General features: G+C 46.4%; 1 protein-coding gene across 11 annotated transcripts in view; it reads left to right on the top strand.

Annotated features, from left to right (window-relative positions):
- Positions 1–15,902, top strand: part of LOC126537859 (uncharacterized) — a 681,751-nt gene that overhangs the window by 650,544 nt on the left and 15,305 nt on the right. For 10 of the 11 annotated variants that reach the window (XM_055074488.2, XM_055074492.2, XM_055074490.2 and 7 more), the window contains 4 exons: positions 1,262–1,474; positions 2,006–2,306; positions 2,951–3,167; positions 5,892–5,973. In XM_055074488.2, coding sequence (XP_054930463.1) covers positions 1,262–1,474; positions 2,006–2,306; positions 2,951–3,167; positions 5,892–5,973 — 813 coding nt within the window. The remainder of the gene's footprint in view (positions 1–1,261; positions 1,475–2,005; positions 2,307–2,950; positions 3,168–5,891; positions 5,974–15,902) is intronic. The other variant, XM_055074489.2, reaches the window with a different exon arrangement.

The following is a 15,902-nucleotide window of genomic DNA, read 5'->3' on the forward strand; positions in this document are numbered from 1 at the left end:
TTCAGTATGGTTGTATGTTTGCATAAGTTTTTCATGTGTGGAATGGTTGTTCCATAAGCCAGACTCCGAGGTCGATTTCACACTGCAGTTTGGCGTTTTGCTGTAACTAATAGTAGTGTGCAAATATTTCAAAAGGTTGAACATAATTGATTATATTTTTAATATTCATATTCGATTAAAAAAGTATGATATTGGAAAACGCTCAGATGTTTGGTTGGATATGAATATTCAAATCAAGTCGAGTATGTTGCTTTCGTGCGGGAGCGGACAAGGTTCTTAGCATTTTTCTTAATCTAATCTAAGAATATTGAGGTGATTTTTTGCTGAATTAGTGACGATTTCATGCTGCTAGTGAAATTTCGCCTGTAAAGCACACTTAGCCACTAAATGCCTGAACATTGCGGGAAAGCCAGCCTCTCAGTAGCAAGAGGCACAGGTTTGTGGACGAGGGTGCACTTTTCCTTTCTTTTTTCAGCGCCACTCCCAATTCTGAGCTTATTGCTTGACAGCAAGCGCAATGAGTGACGACTGACACAAGGTCAGATGCCTCCGAGTTTATGGGTATTTGATGTGGTATAATAAGGCACAGGCTGGGGCGAGCCGAGCTAGTGGAATTGCAAAATTTTCTTATGAGCCAAATACACTGTTTTATGATAACGGCATGCTAGTTTAGTGTTTTTTTTCACATTGACAATGCATTTGCAATGTTCCAACATTTACCAATTTACCCAACTTGTTAATAAATACTTGTGGACATTATTATTTGATATTTGATTTGATATATAAGGCTAAATACTCGATTTGATTCCTATTAGAAAATTTTTATATTCGCACACCCATAGTAATTTTCCTTTCTGAGAGTTCTGCTAGGTGTGAAATTTGCCTGGTGTTAAAGGGCATGTCCTTAAGTCCTCTTAGTGCAAAACTTTTTTTTTTCTTGATGTATCTTCCTTCCATCAGCAGACTAACTGGCAATCAAACGTTGCCCTTAATCCTTCAACCATTGGAAGACTTACAGTGGTATCCGGAGCAAGGACGAGGGTATGTACACCTAATCATTCGCCGACTCGCAATTCGTCTTTCACTGCTAAGCAATTTGTTCATTTGTACACGTGTAGTTGAAAGCAGAACATGTAAAACAAGGAAGGAAATGGCCAACATTGACACCATATCCTGCAAGAGTTCAATGCATCCATTTTTTTACTGCATTCTAGACCCTGCTGACTTTTCCTCCTCTCCCAAACCTCTTGGCCCTGCGCAGCCCCAGCAGCTGTCTCCCGGGCAGCGCTACTCGCCGCAGCAGCCGCAGCCACAACAGGGAGGCGGCTTCCCTAGTCCATACCCGAGTCCCGGTTCCCCTCACTTGGGCTCTCCCGGTGGCGGTGGGGGCAATGGGCCCCCTCAGTGGTCTCCACGGCCCCAGGCTGCATCCCTCCAGCAGCAGAACCCCATGCTCAATGCCCAGCTCTCACAGGTGCGAACCCCTCCGCTGATGGTCCCGTTCTGGTGCCTCCCGCCACATCTGTGTCCCGACTCCTGAAGTGTGTTCGCCCGCCATGGTGGCTTAGCATCGTGCTTCTGAGCTGAGGTCGCGCGTTCGATCCCAGCCGTGGCAGTCACATTTTGATGAGGATGAAACGCAAAGATGCTTGTGTAATTAGATTTCTGTGCATGTTAAAGAGCCACAGGGGTTCAAAGTTAATTCGGTGTCCCCCACTACGGTGTGTTTCACAATCAGATTGTGGTCTTGGCATCAAAACTGCAAAATTTAATTTTTTAATTCTTTCTGCTGAACCGCTGCAACCTTTACCCATGCAAGCACCATAGAAACTATCTTTATTTTGGTGCAAAATGAAGTTCTAAAATATGACCCAAAGTGTACCAACTTGGGTCATCCAACCTAGTCAGTCAATAGAAATTCCAGATTCATTTGTAATGAAAAGCACTTCTTGACTTCAGGAAGTGCATGTGTGAAGACAGTGGTCACACCATCTGTCCCGTGCAGGGTAATTTCGGCGTGCAGCAGCAACAGCAGCAGCAGCAACAACAACAACAGCAGCAGCAGCAGCAACAGCAGCAGCAACAGCAACAGCAGGCACGCTTTGTGAGCCAGGCACGGCAACCCCAGCCCCAGCAGCAGATGGCTGGAGGGGTCCTGCGGCCAGCGGCCAGCCCGGGGGCCGGCCTGTCTCGAAACCCGTCACCTTTTGGGGAGCAGTTCCCTTTTGCTCCAGCCAACAGAGGCGGGCCCTCCCCCGGTCCTCCTTCCCAGCATGGTCGCCTGCAGAGGGCCATGTCAGTGCCGGGTGAGCGGGCAGACACTTGCATGCAGGGGTAAAAGTGTGTGGTACAATTGGCACATTCTGCCAGTACAGTAGACCCTTATTGACACGATCCTGTTTCGTGCGATCGTAACGTCGCAGAAACATTACCACCACCTCCATGGAGAAATAAAGAAGCTCATTTCAAAAGCCAAGTCCCTCCTTAACCTTACGGGGCTGCCACTTGGAGGGTAAAAAGGAAACACTGACGACCGTACTACAAGCAGTGGAACAGAAAATGATAGGGATAACATTACAGCAATACTGACACATACTTTCTAAGCTCTGAAAACTTAGCCACGCGCTTGTCATACTTAAAAAGACAATTAACAGCAGGTGTGAAGGTTAGAGCTTGCATTCTAATTTGACACTAAAACACCGTCTTGAAATGCCGGACCTGGCATTATCAGCGTTAACTTGACGTCGTAACACAGCAAAATTTGCTGACAAAGCGTGGCGATGAAGCTACATGTGATTACGTTTAAGCTAGCGCTGTGGAATGCAATAACAGCCTAACGCATTAGGCTAGTGGAAGTACAGAGCATGACAAAAGCTGCACAATGTTGCAGAGTGTCATAAATGCAGGACACACTCGCAGATGTGCTCACTGTTCATGCCATTCGTTGCAGCGGCGGCTCGGGTGAACTCTCCTCGAACACCGCAGCAGCAACCACAGCCTCAACCCGGCTTCGGGGGCGACCCACTCCTCTCTCCACCGGGGCCCCAGATGTCACCGGGGGGTGCGTACGGGGCCGCGCCTGCATCAGCAGCGCCCGTCTTTGGTCTGGACGCTTCCCCCCAGTTCAGCTTTGAACAGCACCCCCTGCATGGGTTTGCATCCGACAGGTGCGTTCGCTGTGTTAATTTTAGGGCTGTGTGAATATCGAAATTTTCGAATATGAAATGAATATGAATAATTGGCATTTAAAGTTGAATCGAATTTCAAATAATGATATGCTCGTGCATCTATTAGCAAGTTGTTTTATTTTAGCATGTTTGAACATTGCAATTACATTTTTATTGGTAAAAAGAAAAATTGAATAGTAAGGTGTGATACTAAATGATTCAGTATTTGGCTCATGTTAGCATTGGAAAATTGAGTAATTTCCTCTAGTTGTCTTGTTCTCGCCTACCTGTGCCTTATTTTACTGCATCAATTTCCCGATGCATGATGGCACCAGTCGTCACTCATTGCATTTGCCGTCAAGCAATAAGCTCAAGATTCGAGGTCGCACCTGCAAAAGAGTGCACCCTCATTGTTTGCAAACCCTTGCCTCTTGCTATTGAGATGCTGGCTTTCCTGCAAAGCTTAGACGACCAGTGGCTAAGCACACGTTACGGGCAAAATTTCGCCAGCGGCATGAAATTATTGCAAAATTCAGCACAACATCAGGCTACCTTTCTTAAATTAGATAGAAATAAATAGATAGATAGAAATAGAAAGCCTGCAATATATTCGATTTGTTTCGAGTATTTGTATCCAATCGAATATTCGAATACCTAGTTTTCGAATCGAATCTGAATATTAAAAATATAATATTCGATAATATTCAAAATTTTTGAATATTTGCACACCCATAGTTTATTTGAACGCTGATTTGCGTGTGTAATGTTGATTAGAGTTGACCAAATTATGTGAAACTTTTGAATTATGAATTGAATCTTGTTCCATTCAAGTTGTCTTCGAATCTAATAGCCACTACCACATTCACTCGCATAATGAAAACACATTTCTTTCGAATAAGTTGACGGTAAATTTGGAGGGGAGGATTTATTATGCAGGGGGAAAAACTTTTGACATGCATTTTTTTTTAAAGAGCCGAAATTTCATCACTGTAGAGATAACGAAAGAATTTGCAACCACAGCTTTACTACCTTTGCACCAAATGGATGTATCCGTGACAATCTTTCTTTGTAGCTCTAAATTCGTTGTTTCCTCCATCAGTGCACGTTCACGGTGAAATGCCATACAGCATGCCCTAGAGCATGGGAACCATGCTGTAGGCCATGCAGTACGACCTTCTATTTGATACCAGTCATGTAACTGGCTTAACTGTCGCGGTGCAGAGCCCGATCAACTAAAGAGAAAGCTTGTGGCGAAATAGTGAGCAGCAGAGTGATGCGATGGGACCAAGTGCATCGCCTTACTTTGTTCTGCCACCACACTAGCATGGCGCTGCGAGCGACAACATTGCAATGGTGAAGCATTGTGCACCGTCATCATCATCATCATCGCTCACACTGAAAGTGTGCAGTCTACGAGTGCCATTTCTGCATCACCTGCGTCTGTGTCTCCGGTGTTCAACATCGGTCGCTTCAAATGGTGTTCGCCATATTGTGGCGCAATGACCTTGTAATAGGTCACGGCGCTGACCGATCACGCTGAGATAGAGCAGGCATTCTGCACACCATCCCTGAAGGTTGGGTGTTCATTCTTTATATGAAACTTAAAAAAAAAGTCTGTAGTTAGTTTTCTAGAACAGAGGTGGGTGGTGGGTACATTATGCGAGTAAATATGGTACTCATAAATATGAATTTTTCCAAATAGTTTTGAATTTTCACAATCATGAACTGTGCTTAATCAAACGTGAATTTAGAGAAAAATGTGTGATAAATTTTACCTCGCAGCCATGGCAGGCAAAAAAAATGAGAAGGTACCCAGACATTGTTGGCTACACTGCCGTCATTTGAACTCTCCAACGAGTCCTAGGTTGGTGAAGAAACATCTGTTCCTAATGCTTCAGTTATGCTTAATAAGTAAGGCTTCGTAACGTGTATTGTAATGACAAACTTATAAAGTTAAAGCTAAGCTTGCTAAACACTAAGATGCGAACATTCTGCTGCTATTCGCCTCTCTCAAAAATGACTATTCGTGCACCCGTTAAGATGCTGCCTGTGCCAGTAGGTTCAGCAGAGAACGCATTTTGTGCAAAAATTGCTCACGGCTTCGCTTTTTTTTTTTCTTTTTTTTTGGTGGCAATTTCTTGGTCCGTGGGAACTCCTTGGTCACTGTATACAACTTGGTTCTGAATGCTCGTAATCTCCCTTGTCAACCCTGATCAGAATATGCCGTATGGTTTCCTCATTTTTGCCACCTAGGGCAGCACATATCTTCTGCAGAAACCTGGCCCATTGAACAGGAAGTATTGTGTGGCGCTCGTGCCCTCGTTTACAAGCACATCTCATTGACAGTTCACTGTCTTTGAGAAAAAAAAGAAACTGCAGTTTACTACTTGTCTTGCGGTTTCTCTGAGCACATTTATGCCTGTAATCAGGCTCCCTTCAGCTTGCGCCTTCAGCACACCTTGTGTAGGCCAAATGCCCAATCACTTTCTCCTTTCGCAAACCAGTGTCCTTGCCAAACTTGCTTGTGCCTAGCAGATACAGTGATTTATGCCTGTAATCAGGCTCCCTTCAGCTTGCGCCTTCAGCACACCTTGTGTAGGCCGAATGCCCAATCACTTTCTCCTTACGCAAACCAATGTCCTTTGCCCAACTTGCTCGTGCCTAGCAGATACAGTGATCTTGGTCGCTGTGCCGTCCTGTGGTAACATTTGCTGCCTTCTGCAGGAGCCGAATCGGGGGCAGCATGCCGTCCGAGTACGTACGCCAGGAACTCAGGGCTATAGTTGGAGCCCGCACACAGGGACAGGTAAGTGCAGTGCCTGCTTGATTGCCTGAGCAAGAAAAATGAAGGGGAACTGAAGGGCTCGATGCCTTTTCTTCTTTAAGGCGGGACGTGGGTTGCCGAGGTGCTGCATGTGCTCATTCAGTGTGTTGTGTTTATTTGAAATTGCCATTTAAGGGGGACGCGGCAATTGAAGTGGTCGAAATGGTCAAAATTGTCAACATTTTCGATTTTCCTATTTATTTTTTTTAGCGATCCTCGGACCTTCTTTTACTTCGTAGTGAAATATTATAACAAAATACGCGGTAGAAATTGATAAAAACGCACTTTCGTAGAGCGCCGTTATCAAAAATTGTGAAAAAATCGGGCCTTGGAAGGCGCCGTCGCACCGCGGATAGCTCGGCTATCTGATGACGCAGCGCCGCCATCTTGGTATCATCGTAAAGAGGAGAGATCGGAGCTCAAGATAGCCGCAGTGCCGTATTTCTCCACCAGAAAATAACACCAGCAAACGCGAGCGAAAGAGAGGTAAAAGCGGCATCGTGATTGGGCGCAGTAGTCACGTGGGGAACATGGAGCGCTCCTATTGGCTGTTGTACATTTGAATTGCCCGTGAAACACACTCGCGCGCATTGGCGCTGCAGCGCCTTGCGCGTTCCGTTCATTGTGCTTGACCATCGTAGCAGCCAAACTACCTTAACACGCGTGTTCCGTGATGAGCCCCAAAGGAGGCAAGTTCCGAACGGCCCATGCGTACGGAAAACGACGAAAGGCGTGGAACAGAAGGCGAAAACTACCCGCAGTATCGGAGGCCGCTGCCCGTGTCGACGAGGTGCGACCGGCGCACGCGGGTGATCGGGAAAGCGCGTCTGCGTGCAGTGCTGACGACGCGACCGCGTGCGCTGGTGACGACGTGACCGTGGGCTGTGCTGTCGACGCGACCGTGGGCTGTGCTGACGACGCGACCGTGGGCTGTGCTGACAACGCGACCGTGGGCTGTGCTGACGACGCGACCGTGGGCTGTGTTGACGACGCGACCGTGGGCTGTGCTGACGACGCGACCGTGGGCTGTGCTGACGACGCGACCGTGGGCTGTGCTGACGACGCGACCGTGGGCTGTGCTGACGACGCGACCGTGGGCTGTGCTGACGACGCGACTGTGGGCTGTATTGACGACGCGACCGTGGGCTGTGTTGACGCGACCACGTGCGCTGATGACGACGCGCCTGCGTGCGCTGGTGAAGGCGCACCCGCGCGTGGTCGTGACGGCAGTGTGACATCGGCGAGAGCGGACGTCGTGTCAAATATTCAGCTGCGAATTTCAGCACCAATTCTCACGAATGAAGAGATTGCGAAACGAGCGGAGACAAGAGCGGATGTTTTGAATGCGCTGTCATCTACCTCTGCAACAAAGAGGAAATTTCAACTTTTGAAAGAAGGAGGGTGTGCTGACGACGTGGTTCCCGAGTCATCATTTTTCATTGTACATAAAGCACTCTTAAACGAGCTGCTATGTGCAGCAAGCTCCACTCAGTGCGGGAAAACGCCAATTCGTGTTGAAACTGGGCTATGTCTTGGGCTTGCAATTAAAATGGAACTGTTGTGTGACGACTGTGGGGTGATAAGCAAAAAGTGGTCATCCCCAAGATGTGCTGGCACTCAGAAGATCAACCCTTTTGAGGTGAACGTTCGTGCACAGAGAGCTGTGCAGTCAGTAGGCAAAAAGCAAGCCACACTGTATGATGTTTTCTCCCACATGGACATTTCTCATCGAGGACTGCATCACAAATCCTATGCAAGGCTGCACCGTAGGCACAGTCACCCTGCCACTGCCTCAGCAGCCATGACAATAGAGTCCGAAAGTGCACAGAAGGTGCGCGAGATCTACACGGAACTTGGATGCGCCCCAGGCAACGTTGATGTGATCTATGATGGCACTTGGATGACAAGGGGCCACACAAGTCACATCGGTGTTGGCTGTGTTATTGAATTATATTCTGGCCTTGTCTTGGACCACTGTGTCCTCTCCAATTATTGCCATGGATGTTCTCTTGGCCCCAAGCCTGGTGACAGTATTTATTCAGAGTGGCATAAAGAACACCGACCACAATGCCAAAAAAACACCGAGGCAAGTGCAGGGCAAATGGAAATAATTGCGGCAAAAACCATGTTTCAGCGGTCTCTCCAGAAACACCAGCTCCATTACACAAATGTCCTTTGTGATGGGGATAGCCGCACTTATATTGCCCTCAGTGAAGAGAAGGTGTATGGTTTCATACCCATACACAAACAAGAGTGTGTGAATCACGTGAAGAAAAGAATGGGAACTGCTTTGCGCAACCTTGTTGAGAAAAACAAGAGCAAGGACCGTGAGCTCAGCATGAGTGGAAAGGGCCGCCTAACACAGGGTTTAATTAAAAAACTCACAAACTATTATGGCTTAGCCATAAAAAGTAACCCAAATGATGTGCCTGCTATGGAAAAGGCCATCATGGCTACTTTTCACCATGTAACATCGACCGATGATGAGCCGCATCACGAGCACTGTCCCACTGGCGTGAACTCTTGGTGCAAGTTTAATTCTGCGGTGGCCTCAGGTCAACCAGCCCCTGCACACAAGCTGCAGCTTCGTGCACACGTTCGAGCAGCACTCCTGCCTATATATAAACGTCTATGTGCAAGAGAACTCCTTGAAAGATGCCAGCAATGTCATTTGGTCACTCCAATCAAAAAATCAGTTTGCTTCACTCCTGAGTGTTGAAAGTGCTGTGGCAGATGCAGTGTGCCGTTTCAATGCTGGCTATGAAAGAGCACTGCAAACAATTACGTCGCAACTGGTATACAGTCCAGGGTCGTGTTCACTGCGGCGGGCTGCTGAAAAGGATGCACGACGTATCAAAAAGGCAACGAAGGCACATGAAACTGCTGTAAAGAAGCGAAAAATTACCTCAATATGTAAAGAAAATGTGTCCTCACTGCCAAAGGACTACATTCCAGGCGGGTTTTAGGTGCTCAAAGTAAATATTTTGATGTTTCCAGCAAATAAAACTTTGAGCCCTGTTTTCTCAGCTTTCACTTTCTGTGCAGTTGCTTTCAGTAATCCCAGTGCAATTTCACAATGAATGAAGACAGAATCATTCTGTCTTTTGCACTTTGATCGTGAAACATTGATGAGTGCAATAAAGCTGTCCATTTTCATCTGCACCTCATAAAAAAATTTATAAGGAGTTTTTTGCAAAGGTCGTTAGTAAGACAACATGCACAGAAAAGCTCAAAAAAAGCTTTTGTGCTTATTTCGGCATTTAAAAAATAAACCAATAGCTTTATTGCACATAATGGGCTTTCTTGAACATGCTGGTATGAAAATCTTGACAAATTTATGTGTAATTAATTAATTAATTTGGGGGATGACCATTAGAGGATGTCAAGTGTTCTAACTCAAGAACTATAATAGATAGCTCAAAACTGATTTCAGTTATGATGTCAGCATAACAAAGCACACCTGCATGCCAAATGTCAATTTATTCCCATAAATAAAAAAAAATTTTTTTTATTGCCACGTTCCCCCTAAGTATCCAACCAACATTCGTGCTCATCTCTGCCTCGCAACAATATTTGCATATACGTAGTAGTTGTCAAGATAATAATTACCTTCTATTGTTTATAGAAACAAATAAAAATTTACCTGCTAAAGGGAAAGTTGGAAACAGCATACAGTAATACCTTGCCAACTCAAGCTTGCACATCTAGAAAAATCTGCTGTCGAAATATTTTGCAGCACCGAACCATTTCCCATGAGTTCCATGTATTTATTGCCCTTTATCTCAAAGTGTTTTTGGGCCAAATTTGAGGTATCTCAAAATCTTGAGAGTGGAACGAAAACTCTGACATTAAAGAAGCTTCATGCGAGGCTGCCGCACCTGACACAAAGCAAATGCTCTCCTCGAATGTGAAGTCCGGACCTAGCGGTGTAACAACTTTGTCAAGCAACCATGTGGTACGTTGTGTGCAGAGGCAGGCCCTGCAAAATAGCACGCTTGACACAGTTCGTTTCGGTCACTTTGTGCAATGCATGTGACTTACCATCAGAGGTGTGATTTCCGTTTTAATCTTATTCTACGCAACACACGGGGCACAGGTTTTTATTTTGTTGTTGACTGTGTGGTGCAGGCAACATGAGCATGAGTGCGGCGAGGATGGCGTTGCCAAAGCAATGTCAGTCACTGACGCTGGAAAGAAAGGCAGCCCTAATAAAAAAAAATTGGAGAAAGGAGGCCGAACGAAATTCAGCATCGCCCAAGAATTTGGCAGTCCCTTGTCTTAGGCTTTCAACGGTGCTGAAAAACAAGCATAAGGTCTTCAACGGATTTCAACAGAGCTTCTCTAGCCAGCGGAAGCGGGGCTCAAAAGTTTCCAGACGTTGAAGCAGCGCTCATGGTGTGGCTGCCAAATGTGAGAGGAGCCAACCTTCCAGTGACCACCGCAGTGATGAGGGAGAAGGCAGACGCTCTGGCCTTGCAATTGGGCTGCACCGATTTCAGCTGCAGCAGCGGCTGGTTTGGCCGCTTTACGAAGCGGAACAAATGTGGTGTCGAAGCCTGTACACGGTGAAAGTGGCACTGTCAACGCAACCCCTGCGGACAGCTGGCGTAACCGCCGGCTCACCGAACTGCTAAAGAATTTTGTCGACAAGGATATTTTCAACTTCGATGATGAGGCAGCTCTGTTTAATAAGATGTTGCTGAGCCGCCCTTTCGCACTGAGGGGATAAGCATGCTCAGGTGCGAAGCAGCGAAAGCACAGAATGACGGTTCTTTTCGGAGCCAATGCCACAAATTGTGAAAAGTTGCCTCCACTCGTCATTGGCAAAGCACTCGCATGTAGGAGCTTTTGAAATGTGCGACTGCCGAACGGCGTCATCTATCGAGCCAACAAAGCAGTGTGCGTGATGGCAACTTTTTTCTAAGAGTACGTTTGCGCAATTGCTAGCAAGATGGCAAAGAAGAATAGGAATGTCCTATTCATTGTGGACAATTGCCCAGGCCACGGCAAAATATCTTAACTTGGAGACGGTTATGGTAGAGTTGTTCGTAGAAGTACAGCTCACTGACATGATATAAAACGCCATTACGACCAAAATATGGCTCCAAGATGCGTGAAAATTTCCGAGATGCTGCATCAGACACTGTAGAATCCAAAAATAATGTTTACAGGAAAGTGATTTTTCTGTGATTTTTCGGTCCCACGCGCCCCTTGATTTGCAACCACACGAAGCACACAGACAGTTAAGTCGGGGAAAGCATGGGGGAAATTAACTGCTTTATTTAACTTAAATGTAGAAATAAATAAAAGGGAAATAAAAGTCGACAAGAAGACAACTTGTCGTAGGTAGGAGCCAAGCCCGTATCCTCGGCATGATATGTGTGATGCTCTTACCTGTTGAGCTAACGTAGCTGCTGTCCTTGCATCAACTTTCTCGGTTATTTCTGTATGCGTACGAGATCGGCTCTGGGATTGTCAGGCGGTACGACCACTCGGGACCATATCGACTGATGTGGAACATCTTTTCAACTCCAGGTGTCGCATAGTATTCCTTGTGTTTTTTTCCCGTACTTATAGACATCGCCCAAGAGGAGGGCTAACACAGGTAAACCGTGTTATAACAAAGTCTCATCTGATACGAAAATAGTCAAACCCTGTGGTGATGAAAGCCAGAGGGAAGAAAAGTGTCACGACAAAATGCTTTCGTATCCCCAGCAAACGTCCATAGGGTTCAATCAATTTCGTATCTCTTGACAACGAAACATCGCTATACTGTAATCCTGGGACGAAATTTACGGGAACATTAGACCTCCTATTGTCTGCACGTGTAACGCTAGCAGCATACAAAAAGTGCTTGAATGCATTTTCTATCCTACAAAAAGGGAGGCTACGCTGCAAGACCAACTTCTTTATTTTTGAGATGTCTGAAAATTTCGGGGTAGGTTCATAGCACAAACATTTGAAAAACTACAAAGTGCATAACAGAGCCATTTCTTAAATTTCTTTGCGGAAATATTTTAGCACAGCACTGAATTTCATGTGGTCCATTATACTTGCAATTGTCAAATTTTAATTGTAAATCACAAATTTCCTGCGCCATATAGCAGAAGAAAAACAAACAATATAAAAGAAAAATGTGAAACGGGCCTTTCTTGTTCACGGAAATTTATTCAGGTACATAAAGAAAGAAAAAAAAAAAAGAAAAAGACCCGGTGGAGTTCCGATAAGTGGGGGTGTGCAAATGCCGGGTAGTAGATTTCAGATTTAATATTGAATCAAAAAAAAAAAAAAAAAAGAGGCTATTATTGAATTAAATATCCAATATTAAATCTTTTTAACAAAATTGAATGCTTGCAAATTTTGGGCTATAAAATACGGTGCTGCACGTCCTCGGGAGTCTCCAAGCATCGAATAACAAGAAGGTAAGAAAGAAGCTATCAGTAACTTAGCTACACAGAAAGTACTGTATTTACTGGTATCTAGGCCAGTCTCGGTTCTAAGCCGATGCTCATATGACCGAGGTCAGGGTGTACTTGCCTTGAATGTTGGTCGAACAAAAAAGTGAGGACAGCACTCACAAAATGGAAACGGCATTTATTCAATATTAACATGCCGAGCTCACTCTGCGTCATCATTGGTGCTAACCTCGTCATTATCTTCCTTGTTGCTGTCATCTCCTCATTGTGGCACATGCGAAAAGCGTCTCCCGTTGCCCCCTCCAATGATGGACGTTTTTCTCGTCGATGCTGAAATCCTGCCCGGCTTGAACGTTTGACGAAGCCTCTGCGGCTAGCACAGTAGCAGACGCCCACGCAGAAGAAAAAAAACGGGCGACCGCAGGAAGAATGACGGAGAAACTTTTCGTTTGAAAGCGGAACTATAGTGGCATCACCTGTTTGATGCCGTTACAATAACACCACGCCGCAAGCCAATACGACAAAGGTCAAAATGGCGACGTCGCTCGTGTAATCAATTGGCTACTACTGGCACGACTAGTAGCTGCGATGATATTGACTTCTCTAGATGGTGCTATCTAGGCGCCATAGTTATCATCTTCAAATAAAAACTAGTGCGTTTCTTAAAATCCTCGAATCTAAGCCGACCCTAGAGTTTGGTATGTGATTATTAAAAAAAAAGAAAACTATCGACCTAGATTTGGATAAATATGGTACATGAAGGTCTGGAAAATATCTTTTTATCAGTGGAATTTCTGTTCAATACCATGAAGTGCCTTTTTTCGTTGAAACTAAAGAAATGTTCGGTTGTACTGAGTACTGATGAAGTTATCCGTTTAATTGTTAACCTGTGTTTTATGGCTACCTTTTATTCCATAGAAAGTTTTTCTTTCCAGTCTTTTTCCAAAATGCAAAAGGGCTATGCCAACTTTAGGGCAGGTGGGTTATTGTAAGGCCAATCTGCGCGACAGACGACAGGAACGTGCATCACGTGACTCGATCACTGCTCCTCGCATAGCAGGCCCCGATGGCAATGAGCAGGAGCTGTCCACGCCGTTTCATTGGCAGGTTCGGCGTGCCTTGCCATCTGTCAAGGATTCTGAAATTTGGAGGGACACAGCCCAGATGCGTACAACTGGCCACAACACTTTTGTGCCCACCGTGTATATGCAAAGCAAGTCTTGTGATGGGTTGCTTGAAGTTGTCAAAAAGAGACCAATGCGTGTGTATGAATGGCATCGGGAACAAAAGGACGCCATACAGTATGTCACAAGAGTGGCGGCCGTGGACAAATTTGCTGCCATCCCGTGCGCATACATTAATTTGCGAGTCAGTTTGGTGGCTTTTCGAGTGTTGTGCGGCAGCTGCAAATAGATGTACAGTTGAGCCCGCTTATAACGAACCCGAGCGTCACGCGGAATTCGTTCGTTCTATCCAGAAGTTCGTGGTATGTGGACCACACACAAAAATTGACATCAATCAAAACAAAAATTTATTGAGAAAAAAGATCTGTGATCGTTGTCTGCCTCGTCAGAGCACACCCAATGACGGCGGTTTCAAGCTTGTTCAAAGCTGCGATGTGTTCGTCACCCAAGGCCTTAAAATACACAAGATTTCTAAGTGCCTCAATGGCTCACTGCTGTGGTCGCGCTTATGAGTGCTGGCTCCGACGGATCGTTGTCATCGTCCGATGCTTCGGCGTCGCTTGATGCCCGCACTTCCCGGACGGCGGTCTCGTCGCAAAACGACTCTGCAACTTCAGCAGCGTCGTCCACATCAACAAAATCTTGCCAATCAAGATCGCAGCCGGCCAGGTTAGCGTCAACAACGCGTCGCCACAAGTCGTCGTCAGGCTGGCTTTGTTCAGTGTCTTCAATGCCTGCTTCAGGTGCGTCAGCGAAGCCGGCCTTGCGAAAACAATTCCGGATGCATTCGGGTGTCACTTACATCCACGCCGCTTTGATCATTTCTATCGCCGAGTACTGCGAGACTTGCAGAGGCACATTGGCAGCGGGGCGATCAACTGCAATCAGCATCCGCTGCACAACACGGCGCCTGTAGGCCGCTTTAAATGACCGTATTACACCCATGTCCAGCGGTTGCGCTTTTGAAGTTACATTTGGTGGCAGAAAAAGCAACTCAACTGCCGTTAAGACAGCTTGGGCATGGTGGGCGGTACAGTTGTCGAGAATCAGAAGAACTTTGCGCCCTTTCTTCGCCATGCTGCTGTCAAAGTCAATAAGCCATTCCGCGAACAACTCGCGTGTCATCAACGACTTCGAGTTATGCCTGTAACGCACTGGTACATATGTGCGGAAGCAACGTGGCCTCTTTGATTTACCGATGACAAATGGCAAGCATCGATCGCTTCCATCCATGTTGGTGTACAAAAGCACAGTTATGCGAACTTTGCTGTGCTTGCCGCCAGCACATGTGTCACCCTTCATAGCGTGCGTTTTGCCAGGCAGCATTTGATAGAATAGCGCCGTTTCATCGGCGTTATACACATCACTTTCAGCATAACTTGATACACGGGCCAAGTTTTTAGACATCCACGTGTTGATGTCTTCGTCGCTTACCGATGCCGATTAGCCGTTGATGGTCTTGAAAATAATTCCGTGGCGGAGCTTGAAGCGATGGAGCCAGCCATCGCCAGGAGAAAAATCTGGGAAGTCCAGGAGGAACGCTAAGTCCTTTGCTTTGGACAACATCAGCGGCCCGCTGATGGGAACATTGCGTGCTCGGGTATCAAGGAACCATTTTAGAAGCGCGTCTTCAACGTCTGCATATGTGGCTTTCCGTAGGCGCTTCCTCGTCGCGGAGTTCATGGCGGCACTCTTGTAGATTTTGTCCTTCTCTTTTAGTATCGTGGATATTGTCGATTTCGACAAACCATACTTTTTCACCAGTTCGTGGTTTTTTGCGCCTTGGGAAAGGTCTTTCAAGATCAACTGTTTCATGGCCAAGTCCAAAGCTTTTCGCTTCACTGTCGAAGTAGACGCCGGCGAATCTGCCATCTCGGATAGGCACGGGAGCACACCAGTAGGAAACAACGCCGACAACGCTAGCACAACCACAAGTAAAAAAAAAGACAGTCCTGCAGTCGTGTGAGGTGTGAGGCGCGGCGTTAAGGGGGGGGGGAAGGTAGAAGAGGGGGTATGAAAGCACGTGATCACCTGCTACGTTGTCAATTGGTGGAAAACTTCGCCGCTGCCCTGATGTCGACGATGGCGAGTGGGGTCCCGTGGCGAATGAGCTGGCACTTTCGATTTGTGTGTTCATGTTGCTGATGCGTGCTGGGCCGGCATTTTTTTTTTCTCTCTCTCTCGTTATCGCGGCGATCCCCTCGCCGCATCGCCGCTCCTCCGTGCCTCTGGCGAGACGCCGCGGGACAGCCAATTCTCGGAGCGTGCACAGCACAGGGTCGGCGGATCTCGCCACGTGGAAAGTGGTCCG

Source organism: Dermacentor andersoni, chromosome 4, assembly GCF_023375885.2.
Source record: "Dermacentor andersoni chromosome 4, qqDerAnde1_hic_scaffold, whole genome shotgun sequence".
Classification (NCBI taxonomy): Eukaryota; Metazoa; Arthropoda; class Arachnida; order Ixodida; family Ixodidae; genus Dermacentor; species Dermacentor andersoni.